The sequence below is a fragment of the Thermobia domestica genome, chromosome 2 (genome assembly GCF_964235325.1).
Source record: "Thermobia domestica chromosome 2, izTheDome1.hap1.1, whole genome shotgun sequence".
Taxonomy (NCBI): Eukaryota; Metazoa; Arthropoda; class Insecta; order Zygentoma; family Lepismatidae; genus Thermobia; species Thermobia domestica.
This window is the reverse complement of record NC_137455.1, coordinates 6,552,183-6,566,909: the sequence shown is the minus strand read 5'-3', so window position 1 is coordinate 6,566,909 and position 14,727 is coordinate 6,552,183. Positions and strand designations below refer to the sequence as shown.

General features: G+C 38.0%; 1 protein-coding gene across 4 annotated transcripts in view; it reads right to left on the bottom strand.

Annotated features, from left to right (window-relative positions):
- The window catches only part of peb (zinc finger protein pebbled), a 266,979-nt gene that overhangs the window by 14,386 nt on the left and 237,866 nt on the right, over positions 1-14,727 (bottom strand). For 3 of the 4 annotated variants that reach the window (XM_081738279.1, XM_081738272.1, XM_081738275.1), the window contains exon 2: positions 9,722-9,824. In XM_081738279.1, coding sequence (XP_081594405.1) covers positions 9,722-9,788 — 67 coding nt within the window. In that variant the 5' untranslated portion in view covers positions 9,789-9,824. Of the gene's footprint in view, positions 1-9,721; positions 10,256-14,727 lie in introns of those variants that run through there. The other variant, XM_081738271.1, reaches the window with a different exon arrangement.

Here is a 14,727-nt window from a genome sequence, read left to right as displayed (position 1 = left end):
TAAAACGCTCATCTTTAGTGTGAGGGATACATGGTTCGATCCCAAGCAACGTGATTTTATAGTGGACAAGATGTATTCGGGGTTTTCTCGAAGTTCTCCCGCATTACCATTCCACTAATGATGTCATTAATCATACGTTTGTAAAAAGTAAAACAAAATTTCATTTTTTCAAAACTTCTTGAAAGCATTGGACAAAGTACGTGCAATAACCCTATTTTTAAAAAAAATGTTCATATTTGAAGCATTTGGGGAAAAAAAGACAAGTGATTTTTTTTTCTGTTGTCACATCTTACGCAGCATGATATGGTCTACAGGTTATAATGCTATAATAAAAATTTCGAGTTCGTAATGAACTGATGATCATGATATAATAATAATAATAATAATAATAATAATAATAATAATAATAATAATAATAATAATAAGAAGAAGAAGAAGAAGAAGAAGAAGAAAGAAGCATGTAACTATTAGGCCCCTACAGAAAGGATTCATAAGATCAGAATGAGGCAATAAGAAAATGGCAATCAGTTCTACATGTAAACTATTAGACCAGCGAGCAAATATTACAACCTTATCTGCAATATTACTCCCCTAAAAGTAATATCACCAAAACCGTTCTGATTTATCCCAAATTGTTGTCATTGGAACATAAGTGTCGTTGTATTGAAGACAACTGCATTGTGGTTAGTTGACTGAATTTGGAAGTCGTTTTCCACCAGCGGGACTTGAAAAACATCCTAATGTACAATCCGCGGCAAAAAACCTGCAACATGAGCATATAAGTTTATTGTGAAATGATGAAGTATTTTGCTCCAAAATAAGTGTGCACGGGAGGAGGCCGAGGTTTATCCTGGTGTGATTCGTTCCACTTAGACGTTATGTTCATTCCCTGTGCTGTTAGGCGTAGTTTTACAATAAACTTACATCCTCATGTTGCAGGTTTTTTGCCGCGGATTGTACAAAGCCCAATCCGAATAATTACTTTGCTTTTTATCTGGGTTTTAGTGTCCACACCGGGAATCGAACGCGGAATATTACATACCTGGATCTATTTTTAAAAAAGCAATGCATTAGTTTTCTCCATTTTTTGCATCGAATAAACGGGTGATTGATAATCGAGAAATCTAACATGAACCAGAAATTTCGATCGTATAGAACACGGATGGCCAATCATGGACCTACGGGCCGCATGCGGACGTCGAGAAGTGTTAACATTTTTTAAATATTTTATTGGGTTCATAAAAATTTTAAAACTAGTTAAAATGCAATGATTTGGACTGAAACTCTTACTCCTTTGAAATTCTGCGGACGCTATTGGGCAGCAGTACAGCTAAGATAGTCCCATTCATGGCTCCAGTGCTGGGAAACTTTCCTACGCTGTGGTGCCCACTAGTAAAATCCAAGACATAAGTGTATTTATATCTTAGAAGAAATTAAAAAGTAGATCAATAGCACCTATTAGTGTTATTCTAAAAAAAAAAAAAAAAAAAAAAATCCGGTTCGACTTTAACGTCCCCTCGTGTCATTTGAACACCCTTTTCGTTTTAGTACGTAAATCTCTTTTCAATTACTGAAATTTTCTGGTATACAAATAATTAACAGTACTTAATTTTAAAAAAAAATGATCCTAGGATACTTTTTCATTAAGATACCTTTTGTTCGTGGTGAATCTCCCGTATCGATTTTCTGGTGGTGCCACGATACGTCATTGTGTCTGAATACGGCTTCAATGAACAGCAGTTGTCTTTCTGTCATCCGAGCAACGGTTGAAGTCCCGGTTGGGTAAATATTGAAGGGTAATGCAACACTTGAAGCCAGCGTATCTTAAAAGGTTTTCAACGTATAAGTGTGTGGAGGTAAGGAAAAGCGTAGTTTTCTTTCAGTTTAACGTCCCACGATTATGCCCTTTAGGCTAAAGAAGGCGGACGATTAAGGCAAGTGAATGATGATGGAAGAATATCGGTAAGAATGAAAATGTAGGAGGAACGAGAGTACACCGAGGAAGCCCACAGACATTATGCTGTCTGCTACAAACTTACTAAGCCGGGAATCGAACCCGGGTCCCCCACGCACGAAAGGTAAGTGCTCTACCACTAAGCCACCGAGCCCCCCCCCCCTTCAAAAAAAAAAAAAAAAGACATGCAATAATGTGCATGTGAATACGAACTGCTTAGCTAAGAGGAAACTCAAAGTCTCAGATAATTTCTCGTGTTCAGTAATCTAAGTATTTTAATCACACATTTTCGTCTTATTTGCACACACGAACATTTTGAGTGGAATCAAATAATGTGTTCATGTAGCAGACGGGTGGGGTCTCGAGTTACGTAGGTTAAGTGAGTCATCGCTGAAGTCACAAACTCACAAAGATGGGGGCATGTGTTTTCACAAATCGCTATTCAAAAATAAAGAAAGAAAAAGTGGCATTTGGTGCAAATTAAAGAAACGAGCACAAGACATGACAAACGTGTTGGTTCTTTCTTTTCTTCCCGAATGGGAAAAGAAGAAAGCAAAATATTTTGATCACCTGTATCTGATCTAACTTGCTGCTTCATCAACCTCAAAATTTATACTCAACTGCAATGATATTGTGTAGTCTATAAGAAATTAGTTTTTTTTTCTTTGTTTTTTCTTTTTCACATAGACTTCACATAATTTATATTGTTTACCAAACATTGTTAGAGTCATCAAATCTAGGAAGCTCAGGTGGGAAGGTCATGTATCCAGAACGGAAGAAAGTAGGATCGCTTTCAAAGTTTTAACTAGAAGTCCAGTCGGCAAATGACTATTAGGAAGACCTAAGCGCAGATGGGAGGACCTCGCAAAGATAGGAATACAAAGTAGAAACTGGATCCAATTGGCTAAGGATAGAAGTCAGTGGCGAGTTTTTGCGAACGCGGCATTGAACCTCCGAGTTCCATAGGCCATAGAATTAGAGTATAACACATACTGTTTCACTATGTACTATTGCCTCTGGAGAAAAATGTTTAGTTTCAATATTTCTTAGCAATCTAACAATTAAGTTAATAAAATGCTCTATCTCCATACGTTTACTCATCTTCTATGGAGCATAATACGGTAACAGTTATAATCAAAGTGTGAACTCTACCATCATCCGAACTGCTATTCCATAACAGCTTTCTCTGTTCATCATGCTGAACCTTTTAAAAAGATATACTAATTATTGGTTTAATTAGTAACACGTCACTTGTTTCGGATGTGTCATGCGTCCTCGTCTCTCTGTATATGTAACGCTTACCGTATCTCATTAGCGTCTTCAGGGTATCCAACTGTTAAGATTTGATTGAGACGTTTTACGTAGTTCGTGCGGAACCAATGTTTTTAGTAAAGAGAAAAGGAAACAAGGATGTGGTTTCAAAAGCTGACGGTTCCCTCTGTATTAATATTTACGTTTTAATTTCTTAAGTCAATTATTTATTAGTAACTATTGTAATGGCTTTGATATGCTAATATTAGTAAGTACACATTAAGCACAACAATTCTGACTCAGTTGGGTTGGAGTAGTGACGGGTCTTCCTTTTTCTTTAGTTATCATCGCTCGGACTAACCTATAGTTATAGTCAGTGGCGTTCACGAAGAGGGATTTCGGAGTTTTAACCCCTTTTGAGTAAGATATTATGTAAAATAAATATTTACCGTACTATATTAAGATATGTGTAAATACGAAAGCTCACGCATGTCTTGAAAATATATGTGATTAAGCGCTTCAACTTTCCCATCGTCTTGATGAAATTCTGCGTACGCCACTGGTCATAGCTGTTCAGTCTGTCTGTCGTAGCAAATGACAATTCATAGGCTACACGTAATTGCACTGAGGTAGGTTCAAATCCTCGGAACTTTCCCCCCAATTGCGGTTAATCAGTTTCATTAATCATGCTACCAAAAAAAAAAAAAATCTATAATACCATTAATAGGTTTTGACTGCGTGAATAAGTACAGAATCAATGAAAAGATGGAAAATAATTGCAATGCATTCAGTACATTTCATAGTCTTATTTTGCGAAAGTCTTACCGTGTATGATTTATCATTGTGGCTGTGAAATTTATCATTATTATTATTATTATTATTATTATTATTATTATTGCAATTGGGTAACATACCATTAAGCTTACTTCTAAAAGGTGTTTCAGAGTGCGGTTTTTCCAACAAACTGTAACCGAAACTTAAAATACTTACTCTGTAAACACCTTATTTCGCTCTTCTGCTCCGAAATGTGAAAGCATCCCCCCCCCCAAACTTGATAGATAATCCACGATAGATCAATTCGTAAACACTAACTCTATGGCCTATAGAATCGTGAGTTTCAATGCCACTAACTTATATTCTTAGGCAACTGGATCCAGATTCTACTTGGTATTCCTATTTCTGTGAAATTCATCTTAATATTGTTCTCCCATCTGCGCCTAGTTCTTTCTAATGGTCATTTTCCGATCAAATTTCCAGTCAAAACTTTGAAAGTGTTCCTACTTTCTTCCATTCTGGCTACATGACCTGCCTACCTGAGCCTCCTAGACTTGATGACAATGTTTGGTAAACCGTATAAATTATGTAGTTCTTCGTTATGAAGTTTCCGCCATTCCCTGTTCCCGTTTCTCTTGAGTCCGAATATTCATCTCAGGATCTTGTTCTCAAATACTTTCAGTCTATGTTCTTCCTTCCGAGTAAGCGACCATGTTTCGCAACCATACAGAACAACAGACATGATTATCGTTTTATATATTGTAAGCTTCAAATTCCTCGACAGAATTCTTGACAACAGATTTTGAACTTAATAATAATACGAATTCCCTGCTTTTAGTCGACATTTAATTTCTTCGCGAATATGATTTTCGTCTGTTAATATTGATTCTAGATATTTGAAAGTATCCACTTTGTAAAAGACTCACTCTTGATACAAAACACTGAATTCGATTCAAGGTTACCTAATGTAGATTTTGTAATGGACATAACGTCATAACAGATCACCAATTGTATATGATTCTTTTTACTTTTATGGAGTTTTCACCCTTTTTTAGTCCCTCTATAACATAAAGAAGGGTACCATGTACTTCTGTATTCTGATTATTAGTAAGGTGACGTTTGATGCAAGTAGTTTTTGGTTTGATTCCCAGTGAGGATCTCGGGTTGAGTCCACATTGTCCTGCAAAACAGTATTTAACTAAAGTTCTCAGAATTCGAAGTCAGTATTACTAAAAAGAGGCCTTTGCTCCAGTACGTAGAAGTCCCGTGACTGATCATTGATCTCTGTTGATGAAAAAAAGTTACAAACGTAAGGCGTAAAGAAAGCAAACGAAGCAACTGCAAGGTCAAGTATCAATTTTAAAGCTTAGCCATCCCAGCATGGGATCACAGTCCTTACTCCCAGTGTTACGCATTCAGTAGCTGCTCCGTCACTCACTGACAACTCTAATTCCATGTTTTGATGCCGAAGGGCAAACAACAGAGAGAGAAAAGTAACATGACGCAATGGAATCTTCAAGAGAGGTAAGGATAATTATGTGACGTCATTCAAACGTGAAAAAGGTGAGAGATGAGATTTAAAAAAAAAATCAAGTGGGAGGCAAGATACAGGATGTATTCTTAACATAGTTTTTATTAGTCACGCAGGAGTAGCAGTATCACATCATTTCAAAGAAAGGAGTTGACAAAGATGTTTTAATTATTGAACTGTTAGCTATGATACTTCATCAGAAAAAATAAATCTCAGAAAGATATCCTTATTCGCGATAAATTCTGTCTCATGCCGATGACGTTATGTAAGATATGTGCGACATAAGATAAACCTCTGGACTAGAGAGGGCACAGTGCTTCAGTGGTTGAGCGTTCCTCTCTTTGTGTTAGAGGGGTCTGGTTCGATCCAAGGATACTCCACCAGCGCCACATAGTATTCGTGGGGTTTTCCAGTATCCTCTCCCATTTTCATTCCACCAATTATCTTAATTCACCAATCATTCGTCTCTTTTACCCTACAAAACATAATAATATGATATTAAATATTGTGCTAATCTGAAACTTCATAAATGAAGGAACATTTGTATAACGAGCCGTGACAACTCATCAATAGCGAGTTCATTTGATATAGACATTAGTCAGATCTCAGGTTACATTCCTTTTCTTAGGAGGGGCACGAAGACTCAGTGGTAAAGCGTTTACATCTGGTGCGTAGGGTCCCTGGTTCAGTGGCGTAGGGAAGGGGGGCCACCCCCCAAGAGGTCCAAGAATGTACTTTGATGTTTGTAATTTTTCTATATGTGCCTATAACAGCACTTGGGCCCCCCAAACACACATCCTGGCTACGCTACTGCCCTGATTCGATGTCTGGCCAAGTAATGTTGTGGTGGACAACAGAGTCCGTGGATTTTCCCCAGGGTACTCCCGTTTCCTCCCACTTTTTAATTCCACCAATTATTCCATCATTCACTTCCCCTTAATTGTCGTCTCCCTTAGCCTAAAGAACATAGCCAAGGGTGTTAAAGATTTTGATTCCTTTTCTTCTAGGGGGCCGCGGTGGCTCAGTGGTAGAGCGTTCACCTCTGGTGCTTGGGGTCCCGGGTTCGATCCCAGCCCCCGCCAAGTGAACTTTGTGGTGGACAAACACCGTGTGCGTGGGTTTTCTCGGGGTTCTCCCGTTTCCTCCCACTTTCTTCATTCCACCATTTCATTCATTACTCATCATCACCGTCTCCTTTAGCCTGACCGGCATAACCGTGGGACGTAGAACTCAAAGATTTCATTTCATTTCATTTTCCTTTTCTTCTACGTGTATAATTCCGTTACTAAGTAAGACAATATTCCTTCAATTACGTTTCACACATTCCCCAACAGGACAGTGAAACAAAAATGCTTTTTCATTCAACCTTTCCTTAGCGGTTAAATAACAGAATCACCCTTTAAATCAAGCGGAGAGTGATGAAATAACAGAACTTCGGCTGAGAACTATACAGACAGTTACCAAGAGGGAGGCAAACAAACCCATCATATGCAGTTATACGCATTCTTTTGCATAATGTGAGGGGGGAAAAAAGGTTTTATAAATTACTTTGCTATACACGCCTACATCTTCACTGTGTCACAAGTTTTTGTTTCTGTTGCGGTCGAAAATCGGTGCTACGCACTCAGCAGGTAGGTGAGGTTTTTTTTTTTTTTTTCCTTCAGAAAATAGGACAAAGACAGGGCTAGGTAGGGCAAGCTGCGTCCTTTACCGGCATTACACTCTATCCTCCACCACACTTCCATTATGGCAGGGCAAGAAAGTCAGCTGGTGTTTGGTGGTAACAAGGTAGGGGGAAAAAAATCGACCCACACAACGAGTGGAAATCCACCTCACCTGCAAAGCCTTGTGGTTGCCCACAGTATCATGACCATAGCACAAAGACAATTTCTTTTGTTATGAGATTCCTGTGAAAAATATCCTATCTAATTAAGTAACATTAAAAATAGCATTAAATCTCAAGGTTGTTGGCAGGATTAATGGCAAATTAAAGCTTATTATTAAACAATATTACAAGAATCTGTATTTAACTATTAAGATTTAATTAAGCCTATTTAATTAAGTAAAAGATTTCTCAAGCCAGTTCACAGAGTATGTTATGGAAGCAGATGATTCAAGGGGGTGGGACCAGGGGTGAAACTTCCCCCCCCCCCCACAGAGCTATGAGAATCCCTCGTAGTATCATACCTCCGTTCGTTCTCAATGTAGATTTCCAGTATTTTTGCAGTACTACTTTCCCCCCTCCCCTTTCTATTGAAAGACCCCTCTAGAATATCTTAAATCAACTGTAAGTTGGAAAAAATGAAATTAAATCTTTGTTTTACGTCCGACAGTTATACCAAGTAGACTATACGAGACTGTGATTATGAATGAAGAAAGTGGGAGGAAACGGGAAAATCCGAGTAAACCCACGCACACGGTTTGTCCACCACAAAGCTCACTTGGCGCGAGCTGGGATCGAACCAAGAACCCCATACACCAGAGGTGAACGCTCAACCACTGAGCCACCGCGGCCTCTACTATAAGTTGGGACGAGATGTGAAAGATCTCTGGTTCGACTCCAGACCATGAGAGATTGTTGTGAACAACATCCTGTCCGAGTGCTTCCTTCCACTTTAAATCCATTTTTAAAGCTCTTTCGTCAATAAATAGTGTTTCCGTCTCTTGAGCGAGAGACCCAAGCATTCACATGATTCGGACCCCACATTAAATACTAGTTCCATGGCTCACATAGCTTGCGTAAACACAATAAGTGTGTAGCTCTAACAAAGTTAAATGTACCATCCATCACTTCTATCGACATGCTAAACTGTAGATTGAGTTGATTGATTTTAACGTCCCTTTCAGAAGCGAGGTTATATGAGACGGGACCTACGGATTAACGTGGAATCCGAATCACATGAGCTCCCGACGGGAATAGAATACGGGTCTCCCACGTCAAAGGCGCATATCCTAACCGCTTAGCCACGTTTTACATCGTTCACAAAATCTGTTACAGAAGAAAGCAAAGGAAAAAGGAAATACAATACCAAAAATTTAGAACATTTCAGAAGTATGAAATATTGAAGTACAATCAGCGATAAATATTAACTTCTAGATTACTGCAATCAATTAGTATCTATATAATCCATCAAATGTCAATTTGGAATGGAAAAATTAGTCTGGCTTTAAACTACAAGGAAAATAGCTTATAAATCTAATGGTTGTCTTTTATATACAGCATTCTTACACATAAGATGTATCAAAGTATTCTATATGTGACGACGCTAGAAGAGGACAGGGAACATGTTGCACTTTCATTTTCGATATACAAACAATAGTTTTATATCTTTCTAGTCAATGTTAGTTTTTTCCAGCAGCTATCGAATCTTCCTAAAAGCAGACACAATAAGCAAAAATTACTTTTTGGGGAGAGGATGCTCTTTTACAACCTCAACGCGCTCAAGTCTTTAAGACAAGTGTTGCAGATTCAGACCTTGTTGGTGGCTGTAATGACAGGTTAACCTTAATATTGTATAAAGTTGTAAGGTATAATCAATTAGCCAAGCGATACATTATTTAGAAAACGTCCAGCTGAGAGCATCAAAGATCCATTATAATGAATAAACCGATTAAATAAACTTCGCCGACAGAGTCAGTGTTGTTGCTTTACACCTGGAAGATTCTGAGTTTGAATCCGGTGGCCGATCATCCTGACAGTTTTTTTCCTCCGTTCTACTACGTGAATCCCGGGATAGTTCCTTTAAATATGGCTCCTGGTCGATTTCCTTTAACACTATTGCTGTTGTACTTTGTTAATTATTCCAGAGTAATTTGCTCTTACAGGCTGTAGACTATCTGGAAGTTGGTTAATAAATTGTCATTATGCATGGGCGGAAAATTCCCACTAAGTAATGGGGGAGGGGCATTATTTGTCAATGGTTGTAGAATGTCTTCCTTGCCACAGTTCATCACCTAAACTTATGAAGACTTCAAGATGTGTTCTTTGGTTACAGTGAAACTAATTATATAAAGAGGTATTTCAGTAATATTCTTTATTTTCGCAAAATTTACCTTTAAAATCTGAAAGAAAATGGGGGTGACACTGATAAATACTCTTAACACGATGATTTGATTTAAACGGGGTGGTATTTGCTATTTGCCCCTCTCCCGTGTCACCACGACCATACCTATATAAATATAAACTTACAATAAAGTTGATCAAAGCTTACCTTCTTGTATTGCAGTGCCCATTGTCTCGGGGTAGTCATCGGAGGGATGCATCGCCATATCTTGCATAGCTGGACGGATTACTGAAGGCCAAATCAATGCATCCTGGAACACAGAAAAAGGGGTCACCCATGAGTGGCGAGTCAACTTCACTGGTTCGGTGTCCAACATTACACTGTACACTAACACTTGATACACAAAAGGTTCGTCTCGAGCCAATGAATATTCAATACTAAAACTGGTTTAATGATGTCTTATGTTTTTAACAGAAACGGAAACCCACTAAGAAAAAGAAACGTGTTCACTTCCTGTGACAAGTCGAAGAAAAAATACACTTCACTACGTTCTGTGCTTCGACGGAAGTTTACGTACAGAAAACGTAAAAAGGATGTTGACGAAAATCTCGGAACGCACTGTACATTAATCCACGTTGGTTCATAGTCACTTCTTTACTGGTGAAGGCAAAGCAAGACAGCATGCGAGTGGAGAAAAATAAAAAAAAAAAAAGGAGCGCGCATCTAACGCCACCTGCCGTCTCAGCAGCATAAGCGTAACTGGCCTTAGCAGAGGAAAAGAGATACTGGACAACTCGATGTTTCATTTCCCGCTCCCTCCTCCCTGCCTCTCCGTTTCAAGTAAAGACGACGTCGATAGATGAGTAACTATGGCTCCCCTTCCCCACCCACCCACACTTTTTTTTTTCTTATTACAAAGTTGTTACATTATACGTATAGTACGCAGTTTGTCCTTCCCGGATCAAAGATAAGAATTTCCTTTCGTAGTTTCCCACCTCAACTACTCATCCTTCACGTCCACCAATCAAAGGGTTCTACGATCAACACGAGACAGTCGTTATCTTAAGAGGGGAAAAAAGGAAAAGAATACCAACACCATTTTATTTGTTTGTGTAAAATGCAATTTTTCACAATATTATAGCCATATTACCCGGGTCTCGAATCTAGAAGTCACGAGATGACCTATAACTAGCAAATTTAGCTAATTGTGAACAAAATATGAGAAACTAGTTTTGGAGAGAATGTTCTCTGAGTGATGTGGAAGAACAAGAACCTAATAGGACCTGCCAGCACCGAACAACTTTACGTGTCATTTACACAACACACACCATCAGCTGCTATCAACGAAGATATTGAAAACGCTGGCAAAATGCGGGTGTTTCTCCAGATAATAGGGCGACGCCAGATAAAAGTTCACTTTTCACTTCGAGCGGATTTTATACTTAGTTCGTCTTTTGTCTATGGGAGCGCAATATACACAATATTTTGCTCCAGGAATCGAGGTTGTGACCATCATAATTTTATATATATTATTCTTCGGATTCAAATGTACCCTTTTACCACCAAAAATAAGGCGTGTACCTAAAAATTAACGTAGATTGTTATTTGTTGATCCGGAATTCCAAAACGCGCTTTGTGCCAGTTGACCAAAGGCACGCACGTGCTAGCTACGAGATCACAGGTGAGGGTACGATTAACGTAAAATCTCAACCCCAAATCGAACCCTGATCTCCCATATCGCTACATTTCCCTACTGTAAATGAATGCCTTATTTGCTAAGGAGAGATAATAATGTTCACTGACTATACTGGAAGACTTAAGTTTCAACCTTTATGGTTCTTTTCTCGTTCTTCGTGTAATCAAAAGATCAGAGCGTATCCTTTTGGTATGCGTACTTCTGAGTCCTATTCGGCGCATTTTCTATGTTGGTCCCCAGCATTTTGAAACAATAGGGGATCTATTCGAGTTAAGAGGTATAGAATTCTGGTCTAGAAAGCTAGAAACAACGGCGATCGATCACGCAACAATGTACAGTCAGCAACAAAAATTCTTTCCGTTTGTTAAAATTTTGGAAATAACGGTGGTATGGCTGAAACAAAAAATTACATTCTTTTTAATTTACAAAAAAAAAGTACTAAAATTGTCCTTCCATTCTGAAGTTATTTACGGAAATAACTTCATCAAATAGAAAGAACGTTTGTCGCTGACTGTACAAGCTGTCTTGCCGATGTTGGAAACATGTTTATAACCAAATTTCGAAATTAACCAAATACAAAACAAAATCTATAATTAAAAATTATACAGCCTTCCCTGCTGGTCTAGTGCGTAGTGCGCGCCTTTAGTACACGGGATTCCCGGCTCGATTGTCGGTAGGATAGCATTTGAACGCATTACCATGGATCGAATTCCACCTTCAACTGTAGTCCACGTCTGACATAGCCTTGGTACTGAACTTAAAAGTAATAAAAAGTATATAAAATATTTACACAGTATTTATTCAAGGCATTCTTTAAACATTTCATTTTTCATAGCAATGTCAGTTATTTTAAGTTATTGAAATGTCTTTTTTAAAAAAAATCTTATACCACGATGATGGCTCTAGTTTTGTTGCAAAGATGATGCTAAGAAGCTTCGTTATCTCAAATCTACATGTCGAAGAGGATGGAAGACCACCAGAACGTCGGTTTCGTTATCATTTCCTGGTATCAAACCTTCCGGATATCCGATTATAGGAAAGCAATGTAGCTCCTTGCAAGGATATGGGGAGGGACTCCCTTTGTATAGACTCGCTGACACATGGGGCTTTTTACTTTCCTTCTAAAAGCTCAAATAGTTGATTATCAGCATGAGTGAGGTCTCCTGATTTGTTTACCAAAACGTCACTTGTTTCCTCACTATTCAAGGTCTTTCATTTTTCGTCTTATCTCTTTCTACAGTCAATGACCTGGATTAGTACGAAGAAATATTAGCGGAAGATTATGGAATTAAATATAGGAAGTGTGACAATTTACCCCTTACTTACACCAATATCCATACATCATTCATCAGACGCGTCATTTAGCAATATTCTGTGTCGTACTGTTACAATCTACGACATTCTGCGCATTCAAACGTTTTGGTCATTGGCTCGTGTACAGAAATAAAAGTGGAAATTTGTCAGGATGCCCGTCATCCGGCATTAAAATTTGATTTGTTTGATTTTCTGGAATCTATACGCATGTTTTGATCAAATCTGTTTTCCTCTTCTGTACTTCCGCTTCGTTTAATTAACCTCACGTAAGAGTTGAGTTGATTTTGAGTTTAACGTCCCTTTCAGCAGCGAGGCTATATGAGACGGTAACCTCATACAAGGTTAACACAAACTTTTCCCTATCCCGTTTTCATTCGAAGCCTATTCAATGTATATTATATAATCTTTTACTGCTACCAACTCACATGCACGAAACTTCAGACTGGATTTAACACAAACTGCCGTGTTGCCCACTCCGTGGACTACCACTGTATTATACCAAGGCGCCGGGCAGCCCATTAAGTGGGTATGTACAGATGTTGCTCCTCGAGTCAGATCAAGCTGCCCACAGTGTCTGCATACCGATCACCAGTTTCTTATGGTAGCTCAAAGGCTGAGGAAAAATTGGTTTATAAGGAAACTGCATTGCTCATTGCCTGGGAGGTTCATTTTTTTTTTTTTTCTTATTTAAGCAGTCTAAGTGTTATATACAAATAAATAATTATAGCACCCAGCACCCATAATAGCAGTGTTGGCTCATCCGTGACTGTATCGTTATTCTATATGGTTAGGGTAGGGCACTTACAGAAATATTGTATCAAGAAAATGAATTTTTCGAAAGCAAAAATGAACGATTTTTTTTTCGAAAAAGGAAAAAAAATCGAAATAAAAATGAAATTTCCGAAAATAGATAAAACGCATTTTCCATAAAAGGCTATCCCTATAGAATACGTGACTTTAACACAAAAGATTCGGGTTCGATCCTGTTAGGAGTTAGTGAGATTCCGAGCCTACGTCAAGACGTAGCTTTTACACCCAAGATAACATCAGTGCTGAAAAGCGATTTTAAAATCCAGATCAAATCATAATAACAGTATATTCTTGAGATTTCTTCTATATTAGTGACGTAAGTAATCCAGCTTTGTAGTATGACTTCAATTGTATATTGCTTTCATTTGCTAGTCTGGAATTGGGGATAGTATTAAAAGGACAAGTGAAATAATAATAATAATAATAATAATAATAATAATAATAATAATAATAATAATAATAATAATAATAATAATAATAATGATGATTCTTCGATTATGGCGATTTTGCTAAGGGAAATGAGTGATTAATGAAAGTAAATCATTAAGAAAGATTTGGTGGAATGGAGATGTGGAAGGAAACGGGAGACCTCCAACAAAAGCCACGGAAACAAGTTGTCCACCACACACACACACATACATGGTCCTGGGACTGAACCAGGTCCCCTCGTACCAGATGAGAGCTCTGTCAGAGCTACCATATACCTAAACGACACATCGAGCGTGTAAGAATGGTTACTATATTAATATGATAATTCCATATGACACACACCTGATGTCAGACAACAAATAAATGCTCTACCACTACTAATACTCCCCCCTCTCTGGTAACTTCGGATAATAGCCATAATAGCAGAGAAAATGCTAAGGGAAGATTAAAGGGGGGTTTTTAGTAGACATATTTGAACTAGGAACCTCTCAAAACTCATGCTAACGGTAAGCCATATTATCCAAGTTATTGTTATTTATTTATTTATTTATTTATTGAAATGCAACAAATACCTGGAGTCTTTCTAAGTCGGCCTATTGGCAATAGAAGAACGCTCATCTTTACGTTTACCTATTTATTATGATATCAAAGCATTTTCATTCATCTCTAGTTTTATTTGCGCAAGAGATACCGAAAGGGATTTTGAATCAGCTAACAGGGAAAACATTTTTCACAACCATGTTAATAATTGGCTTTGTTGAATTGAGAAAGAACCCAACCAAAGAGTGAAAGAAATTTCGCCGAAACGAAGATATTTTCTCTGCTCGTGACTTGAGCACTTTGAGGCCTACCTCAGTCGATTCTTCTTAAATAGCCGACTTCACAGAAAATGATTACCTAACAAAGAGAGTGCGCCGACCAGATTACAAGAAAGAAAGAAAGAAAGAAAGAAAAAAGAGGTTGT